The sequence below is a fragment of the Hemiscyllium ocellatum genome, chromosome 6 (assembly GCF_020745735.1).
Source record: "Hemiscyllium ocellatum isolate sHemOce1 chromosome 6, sHemOce1.pat.X.cur, whole genome shotgun sequence".
Lineage (NCBI taxonomy): Eukaryota > Metazoa > Chordata > Chondrichthyes > Orectolobiformes > Hemiscylliidae > Hemiscyllium > Hemiscyllium ocellatum.
Window position 1 is genome coordinate 86,098,884 of NC_083406.1, and position 15,099 is coordinate 86,113,982.

Genomic DNA, 15,099 nt, shown 5'->3' on the forward strand with positions numbered 1-15,099 from the left:
CACCTGACCCGCACATCTTTGGACTGTGGGAGGAAACCGGAACACCCGGAGGAAACCCACGCTGACACGGGGAGAACATGCAAACTCCACACAGTCAGTCGCCTGAGTCGGGAATTGAACCCGGGTCTCAGGCGCTGTGAGGCAGCAGTGCTAACCACTGTGCCACTGTGCCACCCACTACCTTTTTGTCCTCAATGTATTTGTAAAAACCCTTTGGATTCTCCTTAACCCTATTTGCCAAAGCTATCTCATGTCGTCTTTTTACCCTCCTGATTTCCCTCTTAAAGTATACTCCCACTTCCTTTATACCCTTTTAAGGATTCACTTGATCTATCCTGTCTTTACCTTACATATGCTTCCTTCTTTCTCTTAACCAAACCCTCAATTTCTTTAGTCATCCAGCGTTCCCTATACCTACCAGCCTTTCCTTTCACCCGAACAGGAATATACTTTCTCTGGATTCTCATTATCTCATTTCTGAAGGCTTCCCATTTTCCAGCTGTCCCTTTACCTGTGAACATCTGTCCCAATCAGCTTTCAAACGTTCTTGCCTAATAACGTCAAAATTGGCCTTTCTCCAATTTACAACTTCAACTTTTAGATCTGGTCTATCCTTTTCCATCATTATTTTAAATCTAATACAATACTCGTTGGCCCCAAAGTGCTCCCCCACTGACACCTCAGTCTCCTGCCCTGCCTTATTTCCCAACAGTAGGTCACATTTTGCACCTTCTTCAGTAGGTATATCCACCTATCGAATTAGAACATTTTCTTGTACACACTTAACAAATTCCCCTCCATCGAAACCCTTAACACTATGGCAGTCCCAGTCCATGTTTGGAAAGTTAAAATCCCCTACAATAACCACCCTATTATTCTTTCAGATAGCTGAGATCTCCTTACATACTTGTTTCTCAATTTCCCACTGATTATTAGGAGGTCTATAATACAATCCCAATAAGGTAATCATCCCTTTCCTATTTCTCAGTTCCACCCTAATAATTTCCCTGGACGTATTTCCAGGAATATCCTCCCTCTGCACAGCTGTAATGCTATCTCTTATCAAAAAGGCCACTCCCTCTCCTCTCTTGCCTCCCTTTCTGTTCTTCCTGTAGCATTTGTATCCTGGAACATTAAGCTGCCAGTCCCGCCCATCCCTGAGCCATGTTTCTGTAATTGCTATGATATCCCAGTCCCATGTTCCTAACCATGCCCGGAGTTCATCTGCCTTCCCTGTTAGGCCCTTTGCATTGAAATAAATACAGTTTAATTTATTAGTCCTACCTTGTCCCTGCCTGTCCTGACTGTTTGACTCATTTCTGTTCTCAACTGTACCAGTCTCAGATTGATCTCTTTCCTCACTATCTCTCTGGGTCCCATCCCCCCGCCTTACTAGTTTAAATCCTCCAGAGCAGCTCTAGCAAATTTCCCTGCCAGGATATTAGCCTCCTTCCAATTTAGGTGCAATCCATCCTTCTCGTACAGGTCACTTCTACACCAAAAGAAATTCCTATGATCCAAAAATATGAATCCTTCTCCCATATACTAACTCCTTTGCTCTATCCTCCTATTCCTGCCCTCACTAGCTTGTAGCACCTGGAGTAATCCAGATATTACTACTCTCGAGGACCTCCTTTTTAAATTTCTTCCTAACTCTCTGTAATCTCCCTTCAGAATCTCAACCCTTTCCCTTCCTATGTTGTTGGTTCCAATGTGGACAATGACCTCTTGTTGGCCCCTCACCCCCGTGAGAACATTCTGCACCTTCTCTGAGACATCCTTGATCCTGGCACCAGGGAAGCAACACACCATTCTGCTTTTTCTCTGCTGGCCACAGAAACATAGGTCTGTACCTCGGACTACAGAATCCCCTAACACAATTGATCTCTTGGAACCCGGTGTACCCGTTGTTGCATTAGAGTCAGTCTCAATACCAGAAACCTGGCTGTTCGTGCTACGTTCCCCTGAGAATCCATCACCCCCTACATTTTCCAAAACAGCATGCCTGTTTGAAATGGGTATAGCCACAAAAGACTCCTGCACTAGCTGCCTACCTCTCTTACCTTTCCTGGAGTTAACCCATCTATGTGACTGTACCTGGGACCTCTTCCCTTCCCATAACTGCCATCCATCACATACTGTTGCTGTTGCAAATTCCTCATTGGTTCCAACTGTCTCTCCAATCGTTCCATTTGATCTGATAATTCGCAACCAACAGCACATATGGCAGATATAATCCGCAGCAACCCTTAAACTTCTTTAAACTCCCACAACTGTCAAGAAATACGTATCACTGTACTAAAGGCCATTTTTGCTCCTTCACAATCTACACACCCAGAAAATAACACCACCTTATTCCACTGCCCCTGGTTAAATTAATCGTTATGGCTTATATTTTAAGTTTAATCAAGAGACATATCTCCAAAAACAACAATCAAGAATGAACCCACTTCACTCACTACTGCAGACTTTCTGTAGGCCACACATAAAACAATAATAAAATGTGTATGAGCTTCGGCCAACAGTTCCTCCAAGATCAGATGTGAATTTCACTTTGTTAATTTTCCCAGACACAGTCCGATGTCCAGCGATACATGAATTCAAACAGCAAAGGCAGTAACTGTGCGGTTCACTGCTGTGTCAGTTTCTTTCTCTCTCTATCTCTCTCCTGCACTGACTTCACCATGTGTTTCTTTTGTCTGTTCTTCTCCCTTTTAAAACTGCTGTTGTTTTGACCTTTTTTTCCAAAGTTCCAAAATAATGCAACAGCATATAAAACAGTAATTGCTGCTCCTGGAATTCAAGAAAATCACCTCCAGCACCTAAAATACCTCAAACAAGGAGCAGCTGCTACAGCCAGAAATTTTTTTCCGTCCTCCATCTTGGATTACACAGTCAACATGGCTTTGTGCATGGAAAATCGTGTCTCACAAACTTGATTTGAGTTTTTTGAAGAAGTAACAAAGAGGATTGATGAGGGCAGAGCTGTAGATGTGATCTATATGGACTTGAGTAAGGCGTTCGACAAGGTTCCCCATGGGAGACTGATTAGCAAGGTTAGATCTCACAGAATACAGGGAAAATTTGGATACAGAACTGGCTCAAAGGTAGAAGACAAAGGGTGGTGGCGGGGGGTTGTTTTTCAGACTAGAGACCTGTGACAAGTGGAGTGCCACATGGACCGGTGCCACTTGTCATTTAAGTAAATGATTTGGATGCGAGCATAAGCAATACAGTTAGTAAGTTTACAGATGACACCAAAATTGGAGGTGTAGTGGACAGCGAAGAGGGTTACCGCTGATTACAACAGGAACCAGACCAGATGGGCCAATGGGCTGAGAAGTGGCAGATGGAGTTGGGATAAATGCGAAGTGCTGCATTTTGGGAAAGCAAATCTTGGCAGGACTTATACACCTAATGGTAAGGTCCTAGGGAGTGTTGCTGAACAAAAAGACCTTGGAGCGCAGGTTCATAGCTCCTTGAAAGTGGTGTCACAGGTAAGTAAGATAGTGAAGGCAGCGTTTGGTATGCTTTCCTTTATTGGTCAGAGTATTGATTACAGGAGTTGGGAGGTCATGTTGCAGCTGTACAGGACATTGGTTAGGCCACTGTTGGAATATTGCGTGCAATTCTGGTCTCCTTCCTATTTGAAAGGAATTGTGAAACTTGAAGGGGTTCAGAAAAGATTTACAAGGATGTTACCAGGGTTGGAGGATTTAAGCTACAGGGAGAGGCTGAACAGGCTGGGAAAGTTTTCCCTGGAGCATCGGAGGCTGAGGGGTGACCTTACAGAGCTTTACAAAATTATGAGGGGCATGGATAGGGTAAATAGGCCAAGTCTTTTCCCTGGAGTCCAGGAGTCCAGAACTAGAGGGCACAGGTTTAGGGCGAGAAGTGAAAGAGACCTAAGGGGCAAAGTTTTCACATGGAAGGTGATGTGTGTATAGAATGAGCTGCCAGAGGAAGTGGTGGAGGCTGGTAGAATTGCAATATTTAAGAGGCATTTGGATGGGTATATGAACAGGAAAGGTTTGGAGAGATATGGGCCGGGTGCTGGCAGGTGAGACTAGATTGGGTTGGGATATTTGGCCGGCGTGGACATGTTGGACCAAAGGGTCTGTTTCCATGCTGTACATTTCTATGACACTGAACTAGGATAACAGCTAGTTCAGTAGTATCAGTAATTAGTTACAATCCAGCATTCAGCTGAGGTGCAGCAACTTCAATATTTCAACATGCTTTCACTTTGTTCAATTATAATCTCTTCACCACATACCTCAATACAGCTAGCCTACAGTTTTTACCCCGTAAGTTAAGGACAATGTTTTCTACTTTTGAAATGGGTTTGGATTGTGTCAGAATCTACAGAAGAATCTTCAGTTGAATGGGCTGCCGCAGTGTTCACCTGATTCAAATTTCTCATGCTGAAGGACATCGATTTGCCACATGTCTGTGGCTGAAGTCATTTTGTTCTTCTACTTTACATAGTGTTGCACCTTCTACGTAACACAAGTGACATCCCTATTCTTCCTACCAAAATAAATGAGCTACCTATCACTTAGCTGTGCTGAATTTTATTTGACAATTCTTCTATCCATGTCACAAGTTTCTTCATGTTTTCTTGCAATTTGTTGCAGTCCTCTTCAGCACCCTATCTGCCAACCTCATTTGATTTCATCCACAAATTCAGAAATTGTGTTTTTGATTCAGAAGTTAGTATATGTTGTGAACAGTTGTCCCAGTACTGGTCCTCGAGGAACACCACTTCCTTACTTCTGCCAGTCTGAATAAAAACCTTAAATTCCCACTTTCTGCTTTCTGTCTTGAAGTCATCTAGTCAACCATTCAATCTCTTGTTTCCTGAGTCACATTCCCTCATTTTATTCCTTGGTCTATTCTCGGATCTTCTGAAAATTATGAAGAATTACATCTACTCTGTTAACATAGTCTAGTTTCCATGTTGCCTCCTTAAAAAAATTCACTGTTTGGTTCAGCAAAATTTTCCTCTTTGAAATCTAATGGCCTTTCATGATCATATTTCTAACTTTAATATATTTTTCACTATTTTTCCAACCAACGAGGTTAAACTCATTGGTCTACAAGACACAGGACATGGCCAGAACCCAGTTCTTAAACACAGAAATTACGTTAGCTATCCATCAGTCCTCTGGCATGATACCTTTTCCCGTGTATAGCAACGCCACCACTGTCTTTTCCCTAGAGTCTTCAAAAAATTTCAAAGAGACCCCATCTGGACCAGGTTTTCTTTCCACATTGATTAGTCCATTCAATATTTAAATTAATATAGTTTTAATGTATCTTTTAATATTACTACATGTGGTTTTATCTTATCTGTTCCCTAATGATCCTATTTTCAACTCAAACTCCCTTCTTTTTATTGACGTGTCTGCAAAATATTTCACTTCAATATTTTAAGGTCCTTGATATCATTATTTCATTGTTCCTCTTTGCCTTTCCATTTCTTCTCATTATCCCTTCTCATCTCCACATATTCTCTCTTTCTATGCACATCTCTGCTATGAATTACATGTATGCCTCTTTGGGCAAAAACTCAACAGATGGACTCAGGAAAATGTGAGATTATGCACTAACAGGAAGAATAGAGGAGCTGAACACTATTTGAACGGAAAAGAAATTGCAGAAAGCTGCAACACGGGAATTTGAGGGTAATGTAAAATCACAAAAAATTAGCATTTAAGTTGGCCACGTTATAGGAAAGGCAAATAGAATGTTGGTCTTCATTTCAAAGGGAAATGATGTTTAAAAATTTGAAAGACTAGTTAAAACCTTTAAAGACCCACTAGCTACATCAAACCGAGAATAGGGTGAAAATTTTATGTCACTTTATCGATGGAGAGATTTGCAGACAGTGCAGGCAGACCAGAGAAGATTAACTAGATTGATCTCAGGTATGCAGGAATTTTCTTAAGAGGAGAGATTGAGTAGGTTGGGTCTGTACTCAGTGGAGTTTAGAAGAATGGGAGGTGACAATATTGAAATATTCAAGGTTCTTAGAGGTCAGGACAGGGAAGATATGGAGAAGCTGTTTCCCCTTCTGGGGAAATTTAAGCACAGAAGGCTTAATCTCAGGAGTACAATGGTTGTCCATTTGAGCCAATCATGAGGAAGAATTTATTCTCAGTGAATAGTGAATCTGTGGAATTCTTTACCACAGAGGGCTATCAAGGCATGGCCAAGAATATTCAAAGGTGAGATGGATATTTGACCAAATGGCCTATTTCTACTCCTACATCTTCTGGTCTTTCCTCACCCTCAATCACATTTATATCACCTTTAACATTATAAACCTTCTCATGGCACATAATTACTTAAATTAATTCATAAAACATGCTCCTCAGAATCAAAACTATAGAGTACATATAATCCGAGCCAATTTTGTGCACAGATCCCTTTTACTGCAGGAATTGCCACATTACAGTTATCACCCACTACAGATATCAGTTGCTTTTTCCACACTAAAACAAACCTTTCTTTCCCCTATTGGTTAGAACACAGGACCCAGCACTTCCATGGATGTTCTCAACATCGTCCAGCTCTATGCAAAATTCAGAAACAACTTTTCCCTTGAAGCGGATGACAATAATTGTTTATTTTCACCAGTTGTGTTTCATGCAACTGAATGATTTAACTTCCCAGGTTGGGCAGCTATCGCAAATTGCACCAATCAGTCCTCATTTTGCTCATGACTATTGGCCTGAATTTTAAGATTTTTGCTCTGCATCTCAATTATTTGATGGAAATCCCATCAATTATTTCCTTCTGGATAGCTACCAATTTTATTTTGTAGAACATGCTACCTTTTCCTTTGTGTGACATCAAATGCATTTGCAGATATTGCATGCTGCTCTTTGTCCACAATCCCTTTGCCTAGAATGTCTTCCAGCGTAAGGCAATACCTGATCTACACTACCATGTTCTTTTAAATGGAGACGGATAATAGAGATAATGAATAATGGAGATGGATAATCTTATGTTTTTAGTAAGAGCTTTCTCTAAAGATAGACAAAGGTTAGGAAGAACATGGTAGTTGTTCCCTGACCAATGAGAAGTACAAGATTAAGGTGGCAAATAACGTTTCATCCTCTAAGTTATGCAGTCAGTTCTGATATAACGCGATAGTTCCCATGTGATCTCGCATTATACGAAAATCATAAAATAGCCATGCCATTTAAACTATTGGGGCAGTATAGCCAATACAGGTAAATAAATTCATGTTCCATAAATAAGGGTCTAAATTGTTCAATCACGTTAAAACCAGTTCGCAAAGAAACGCACATTATAGGAGAAGCATTTCATCAGCACGAATTCACTGTAACCCAATTGACAAATGGGGCACTGTTTCTAAATAGTGAACTTTTAAACCATGTGTTGGCTATAGCCGGATTGCATCGCCAACGCTTTCAGTGCTATTTGTATTGCACAATTCTTGTGCAGCGTGTGGTCACACAGGAAAACAACTATCACGCTATAGAAGAAAAGACTGTATTGTCAACAAAAGATAATTATACCCACATTTAGAGTTCCTTAATATCGTGTACAAGGTTATTGTAACAACACTGCAGCAATTGCTGAGGCTTGTCTCTCACATTCTACCATATATAAACTTGAAGTCACGAAAACTCTGCTTCCATGTATTAAGAAGCAGCAACTTCCGTCCTTGATCATTGTCTCGCATCCAAGGAGCAACTTAATATTAAAAATCTTGTTTTTGTTTTCAAATCCCTTCGTAGCCATGCTTGTCAATCCTAAAAGATATCTGCATTCCTCTAATTCTGGTCTCTTGTGCCACCCCAATTATAAATGTATGACCATTTGTGGCTGTGCCTTTAGTTGCCAAGGCCCAAAATCTAGAATTTCCCCACTCTGCCTCACTTCCCTCTTATAAGACATACCTTCAAACCAATTTCTTTGGCCTAATTTTTGAACACCTGGCCTCATATTTATGTAGCTCAATATCATAATTTTGTTTTAGGAAGCTCACTGATTTCATTATGCTAAAGATATGATAGAAATATAAGGTAATTGAGTTGTACAAAATGGCCGACAGTTGCCCATGGCTGCAGTAGTTCGAGCATAATACTTTTCTCTGCAAGTAGAATAATAGCAAGTCTGTCTTAAATGAGATAGGCAATATTTGCGCAGCTGGCGAATGTTATCTTTCAAAGAGAAAGATAAGAAAGTCTGTGAAAACATCATGACTGGGGCTGGACCACCAACCAGTCCATCACTTTAAGATGCTATTACACAGGAATAACCTGGTGCCAGTGACCTATAGTATCAAACAGGTGAGTGTGTGAGAGTGTGTGAGAGTGTGTGAGAGTGTGTGAGAGTGTGTGAGAGTGTGTGAGAGTGTGGTAGTTTGCACTCTCAGTTTTACTTGAGTACAATCTGAATTTTTTGTGTGCCTTACTGCAAAGAAAATCTTAAGCTGCGACACAATTGTACCAAAATAAAGTTGTATCTGAATCTACCACCAGACTCAGACTCTCGTTGGAAAATATGAGATCTAACAGCACTGTTGCAATAAATAATGCAAATAATGATCCTACAGTCATGCATTTACACCATCATGGTCTAAGGTGACTTGTGATATTGTAGATACAATTTTACTTAAAACAAGCTCGCTCTTTATCTGAATGAGATAGATAATTAAAAGCATTCCAGTGTCTCAGGCAAACTCACCATTCTCTTCCATTTCAGAATATTCCAAAAGCTCATTGTCAGACTCCAGTTCTCCCATTTCTGAAATTGGAAAAGTTAACAAAACTGTCAATAGGAATTTTACTTGTACAAGTCAGTTGATTTCATTTTGAGGTCAACGTGTACAATCTCATTATTTTATCTCATACAATGTTAATTTGTGATACTCCTTAGACTGGTGCATTTTAGTATATATTATTTAAATAGACTGGATATGCAATTTACCCAAACAGGTACAAATGAAACAGATTACCCTTACAGCTGGCCTGCAGTGATTAAACTAAAAAATTCACAGGATAATCAAGAAAGTTGATAACAGCATCAGCAGTTTTAACCAAACACATCCTAATACAAGAAAAAAGCTTACATCGGTGAGTTTGCTTTATAGTTTATTGAGAAATAAGTTCAATATGTTTGGGATCTAACAATTTTTTTATGTTCAGATATCTGTTTCAGTACAAGAGCTCAGTCAAGAAGCTGAAAACACATTTGAGCAGTCTCAACAGTGGGAGAAAGAAGAGATTTTCTGCAATAAAGTGGATGCTGAATCTTACTGTCACATCTCAAAACGGATCTCATTCTGACCCAAGATTTCAAGAAGCTATTCTCATATCTGATTTAAGTCTATTTCAATTTTGTCCCTTCAAGACTGCAGTATGTATTATTTCTTCACAATTAAAGCCTAACTAGTAATCGACAATCTCCTCTCAATTCTCCTGCATTTTGACTTGATGCTGATTGTATTTTCTAGAACTGTTATTGCAATTCTTTTTGCTGAGATATTGCTATCATCAAAAGTCAGGAATGAGATCCCGCAAGATTGGAGATTGGCTAATGTGGTGCCTCTATTTAAGAAAGGAGGTAAGAAAAAGCCAGGGAACTATAGATCGGTGAGCCTGACAACAGTGATGGGCAAATTGTTGGGGAAGACTCTGATATATTTGGAAAGGAAAGGACTGATTTGAGATACTCAGTATGGCTTTGTGTGTGGAAAATCATGTCTCACTAACGTGATTGAGTTTTTTAAAGGAGTGATGAAGAGGACTGATGAAGGCAAAGTGGTGGGCGTGACCTATAGGTAAGGCATTCGACAAGATTCTGCATAGTAGGCTGGTTAACAAGGTTTGATTCCATGGAATACAGGGAGAAGTAGCCATGTGGATACAAAAACTGACTCAAAGGTAGGAGATATAGGATGGTAGTGGAGTGTTCCTGTTCGAACTGGAGGTCTGTGACCCGCATTGTGCCGCAGGGTACAGTGTTGGGTCCACAGCTTTTTGTCATTCATATACTAAGTCTGCAGATGACACGAAAATTGTGGACAGTGAAGACGGTTACCGCTACAGTGACGGAATCTTGATCAGATGGGCCAATGGGCCACAGAGTGGCAGATTGAGTTTAATCTAGACAAATATGAAGTGCTCTATTTTGGTGGAGCAAATCAGGACAGAACTTATACATTTAATAGTAAGGGATTGGAGGGCAGGTTCATAGTTTGTTGAAAGTGAAGTTGCAGGTACACGGGCTAGTAAAGAAAGCATTTGGTATGCTTGTCTTTATTGATCAGTGTATTGAGCATAGGTGTTGGGAGGTCATGTTGCAGCTGTACAGGACATTGGTTAGGCCGCTTTTGGAATACTTCAGTCAAGCCTGGTCTCCCTGCTGTAGGAAGGATGTTGTGAAACCTGAAAGATTCACAAGATTGTTTCCAAAGTTGGAGGATTTGAGCTATAGGGAGAGGCTGAACAGACTGGAGCTATTTTCCCTGGAGCTTTGGAGGTACAAGTGTGACATTATAGGGGTTTATAAAATCATGAGGTACTTGGTTAGGGTAAGCAGACAAGGTCTTTTCGCCAGGGAGGAGGAGTCCAAAGCTAGATGGCATAGGTGAGAGGGGAACGATTTAAAAAGCGCCTAACGGGCAACTTTTTCACACAGAAGTTGATGTATGTATGGAATGGACTGCCAGAAGAGGTGGAGGCTGGTACAATTGCAACATTTAAAAGGCACCTGGATGGGCATTTGGAAGGGTTTAGAGGGATATGGACCAAGTGCTGGCAAATGGGACTAGATTAATTTAGGACATCTGGTCAACATGTATGAGTTGGATCGAAGGATTGGTTTCTTTGCCACACAACTCTATGACTCTAAATGTTCTATGACTCAGAAGTTCAGCAACAAGCTATTTTCACATCTTTGGACTTAATCAAAGTGACAACAAGCTATGTGCCCAAACCTATGCTACTTTTGACCACTTCCTTTCATTATCAGCAGGAACAATGATCTCAAGTAAAATCTCTGAATTCCACCAAAAACAAAACTGATATATTTGAATAAATAGCTCCCAGTGAACTACAATATGAAGTTGAGCCCACGAGCTTTGGTCTTTGTTTCCCTTCATGTCATAAATCTTGATGAAAAATAGACAACCAAAAATAAATTCACTTGAGGCAAGGGCATTCTTACCAATCAGATATTGAAAAGGTGAAATTAATAGCTTGTCAAAATAAAAAAGTGCATAACTTCTGTATAAGTACAACTTGAAGTGTTTTATGACGTCAGGATGTGCCAAAGCACCCTACAGCCAAAGAGTTCCTTTTTGAAGTTCTAGTCACTGATATGATATAGGAAAACCAATTCACACGTATTCAGTTCTCTCAAACAATAAGATGACAAACAGATAATTGGTTTTAGAGATGTTGATTGAGGGCTAAATATCTGCCAAGATGCTGGAGTGAACTCCGCTGATGTTCTTTGAAGAATTTACAGGCTCTTTCACTCTGCCTGAAAAATTCCACATATATCTCCAACACTGACCATACCATCAGAGACTCGTACTGAATGTTCTGAAATTGCCCAGACATTTACAGCAGAAGGTCCAGACCTTCTAATCAAGGCACAGGATCAAGATGGAAAGTAAGTAAAGATAAACAGGAATTTCTCCAAGCGGCAGGCAATAAAAAGTGGGGAAAATCGGAAGGGATCAGTGCTTAGACCCCAGCTAATCATGATATATATCAGATGAGGGAACCAAACGTAATACTTTGAGTTTGCAGATAACACAAAGCTGAGTAGGAGGGTGAGCTGTGAGGAGGATGCAAGGTTGTTTCAGTGTGATTTGGAAAAGTTGAGGGAATGGGCAAATTTATGGCAGATGAAGTGTAATGTGGATACATCTGAGGTTATTCACTTTGGCACTTTGGGAATGCAGATTATCATCTTAATGGTGATAGATTAGAAAAGCAGGAAGTGCACTGATTCTTGGGCTTCCTTGGACACCAGTTATTGAAGGTCAATATAAAATGCAGCAGACAGTGAAAGCAGTAAAGGATATGTTGGCCCTCATAGCAAGAGGATTTAAGTACAACAGCAAGAATATCTTTCTGCAGTTGTAGAGAGCCTTGGTGAGACAACATCTGGAGGATGATATGCAGTTCTGGTCTCCCTGAGGAAGAATGTTCTGGCTATGGAGGGACATGGGATTACAAAGGTTTATCAGACTGATGCCTGGGTTAGCTGGACTAATGTAGGAAGGGCTTCTGCATATCATCCTAACCAAATTATATTGTTTAGGACTATATTCACTGGAGTTTAGAAGAATGAGAGAGACCTCAAAGAAACGTATAAAATTCTACCAGGTAAACACAGGAAGTATATTCCCAATAACTGGGGAGTGCAGAATCAGAAGCCACAGTAAAAGGATATGGGGTGGACGTTTAAAGAAGATGAGAAGAAATTTTGTCACATAAAGAGCAGTGAGCATTAGAATTCTCTGCCCCTGAAAGCAGTTGAGGCTAAATCATTCAACTCTTTCAGGAAAGAATTAGATGTAGTTCTTAGGATGAAAGGGATCAAGGGGCATGGGGAGTAAGCAAGAAGAGGGCACAAGATTGAATGATCAGCCATGAGGGTGGTGCAGGCTCAAAGAGTCAAATGGCCAACTTCTTGTTTCAATTGTTTTGTTTAAGTGGACTCAAGATTTGGAGGACAGAATACTCAAGGTGAGAAATGAATAAAGGCAAAATGATAAGAGGAACGGATTTAAGAGAGGTAAAGGAAGAGTAGCTTAAAATGTCTAAAAATAGGGGAAATACAAATGCTGGGCTGAGGCCCAGAGCAGCACACAGATGGACACAGCTGTGTCAAGCTGCATAACTCTGGCTACACAGCAATAATGAGGATTGTCTTGTCCTGCTTATAAACAGGGACAACAGCGAGGAGGAATGTTGAAGTAGATAGCTAGAATCAGCATGCAACACCAAACTACTTTAATGACAAGTATGGGTGGTGAGTCAAAACTAAATACTATTTGAAAGATAGAGTACAAAGAGTACATATTAATGGAAATATTTTATGACAGTCAAGATTCAGAATGTGCAGAAACAGTTTCAGAGCAGAAAACATGTTGCAAAGCTGGAGGACATTATTGGATTCAGAGTAAATCTCTGTCCATGAATCAGACTATAGCTGAAGCTGATAAACTAGCAGGACCAGTAGACCACCCAGGTTCAGTCCAGATCAGCTACAGTTAACTGATTACTTGAGCTATGTCTCATAGATCAGAGACATAGCAGCAGAGTCCTATAAGATCGGCTTAAAATCCAGATATGACCAAGAATTTGGAAGCCATATTTGAAAAGATAATTCAATATTAAATGAAGAAAGCCACTGGTTACAGGATAAGTAGTGGCAGTTTTGACAGCAATTAACTTGGGAGGCAGCTCAGAAACACACCCAACTATTCAAGCCATAAGAATTTTAACATTGGGAAAGCAAGGGCAAAGGATGGAATCATGCAGACAAGAGTCAAGCAGGTTATGAAGTTTCCTGACCACTCAAGAACTATTTTGAATCTTCAGGTGAAATCACCATCAAAATGTTTTATCATCCAAAACAAAAGAAATACCAATATGGGGTTGGATAGTGTTAACAGTAGTGGATATAAAAATTATGGTAACTATTTTAACACAAACTTTTCTATCCAGCCACCTGATGAAGGAGCAGCACTCTGAAAGCCAGCTGGGCAAAAACCTGGTGTTGTGTGATTTTTAACTTTCTATACAGCAATCAACATACCGGAGACATTCTCAACAACCACAATGAATTTGATACTCCATTTCATATATCTGGAACCTTAAAACCAACACCTTTTAATAAGAAAAAGTCAATAAGAAAGTTGTTGAACCAAGCTAGAAAGGATGGCTCAGTCAAAAAGAGAATAACCTAATAAGGCATGTAGAATACAGTCAGTCAGAACATGATGACTTATAAATAAGCACAACCTGTCAATAAATTTTAAATGAATAAAGAAGTGAAGATAACTTCAGCAAAAAACACGCAGCAAATCTAACACATTTAGGACGCACAGAACAACAAATGAACAGAATTTCAGAACTCATTTTAAAACAAGCCATTTAAAGGCCTTGTATCTAGTAAAAGCTGCTGGGTAACCTCGACCTGTGCCCTACCCACTACATATCCCACCAAACTCTGTAAAAACTGACAGAACTCCGGGAACGTGCTGGAGAAACTCAGCAGGTCTGGCAGCATCTATGGAGAGAAATCAAAGTTAATGTTTCAGGTCCAGTGACCCGTCCTCAGCACCGATGGGAGCTGGGAAAAACAAGTTTTTTTAAATATAAAATTAAATCACTATTAAAATAGCCACCTTATAATAAACTGGGAAATCACATGGCCGAACCTAAACAAAGTAAAACTCACAGTGAGACGATCGCTCCCGTGTAGTAAAGGAGAGCAGCAAGTTGAAGCCCTGACCTTGAGTGAGGAGTTTGTCTGAGCCTGCCACCTCCATCCCAGAGAGAACCCTGTCACCCCCCAACAACCCTCAGGTAGCAATGGGGGTCTGCGCCACCTGCTGGACTGGCAGAGAATCCACTCCAACAGCACGAGCGCCGCATTGTCTCACTGTCACAGTCATCCCACAGTTGGCTCGACAAATGAAGCACGAGTTCAAATTCCACTGCAGCAGTTTATGAAATTGAATTCAGTTTGAAGAAGCTGAATAAAATAAAAACTTGGAATCGAAGCACAAGTATTAGTAAAGGTGTTGGCGGAAGCAGATTTGAAACCAAAACCTGCAAACTCAGGGAAGTGTAACTCAGTAAGCCACTCAAAAAAAAACTGTAAACATGTCTTTCAGTGTCAGGGGAAGTGGTTAATCACATGCTGCTACCCGCATTAGAACATTTCCCACTGTATATTGTGCACTGTCTGCCTAGGATTACCCTGGAAGGGTACGGTGGCTCAAATGTTTCAGCAAGAGGCTGGGATCTTTTCCACTGGAGTGTAGGAGGTGGACAGATGGCATTGTAGAGGTTTTTTAAATCATGAGGGGCA

General features: G+C 40.4%; 1 protein-coding gene across 2 annotated transcripts in view; it reads right to left on the reverse strand.

Moving 5' to 3' along the window:
* atp8a2 (ATPase phospholipid transporting 8A2) overlaps positions 1-14,582 on the reverse strand; it is a 564,661-nt gene extending 550,079 nt beyond the window's left edge. The window contains exons 1-2 of one of the 2 annotated variants that reach the window (XM_060826104.1): positions 14,518-14,582; positions 8,725-8,784 (exon numbers count right to left, since the gene is read on the reverse strand). In XM_060826104.1, coding sequence (XP_060682087.1) covers positions 8,725-8,784; positions 14,518-14,554 — 97 coding nt within the window. In that variant the 5' untranslated portion in view covers positions 14,555-14,582. Of the gene's footprint in view, positions 1-8,724; positions 8,785-14,463 lie in introns of both variants that reach the window. The other variant, XM_060826105.1, reaches the window with a different exon arrangement.
* Between the last annotated feature and the right edge of the window lie 517 nt (positions 14,583-15,099).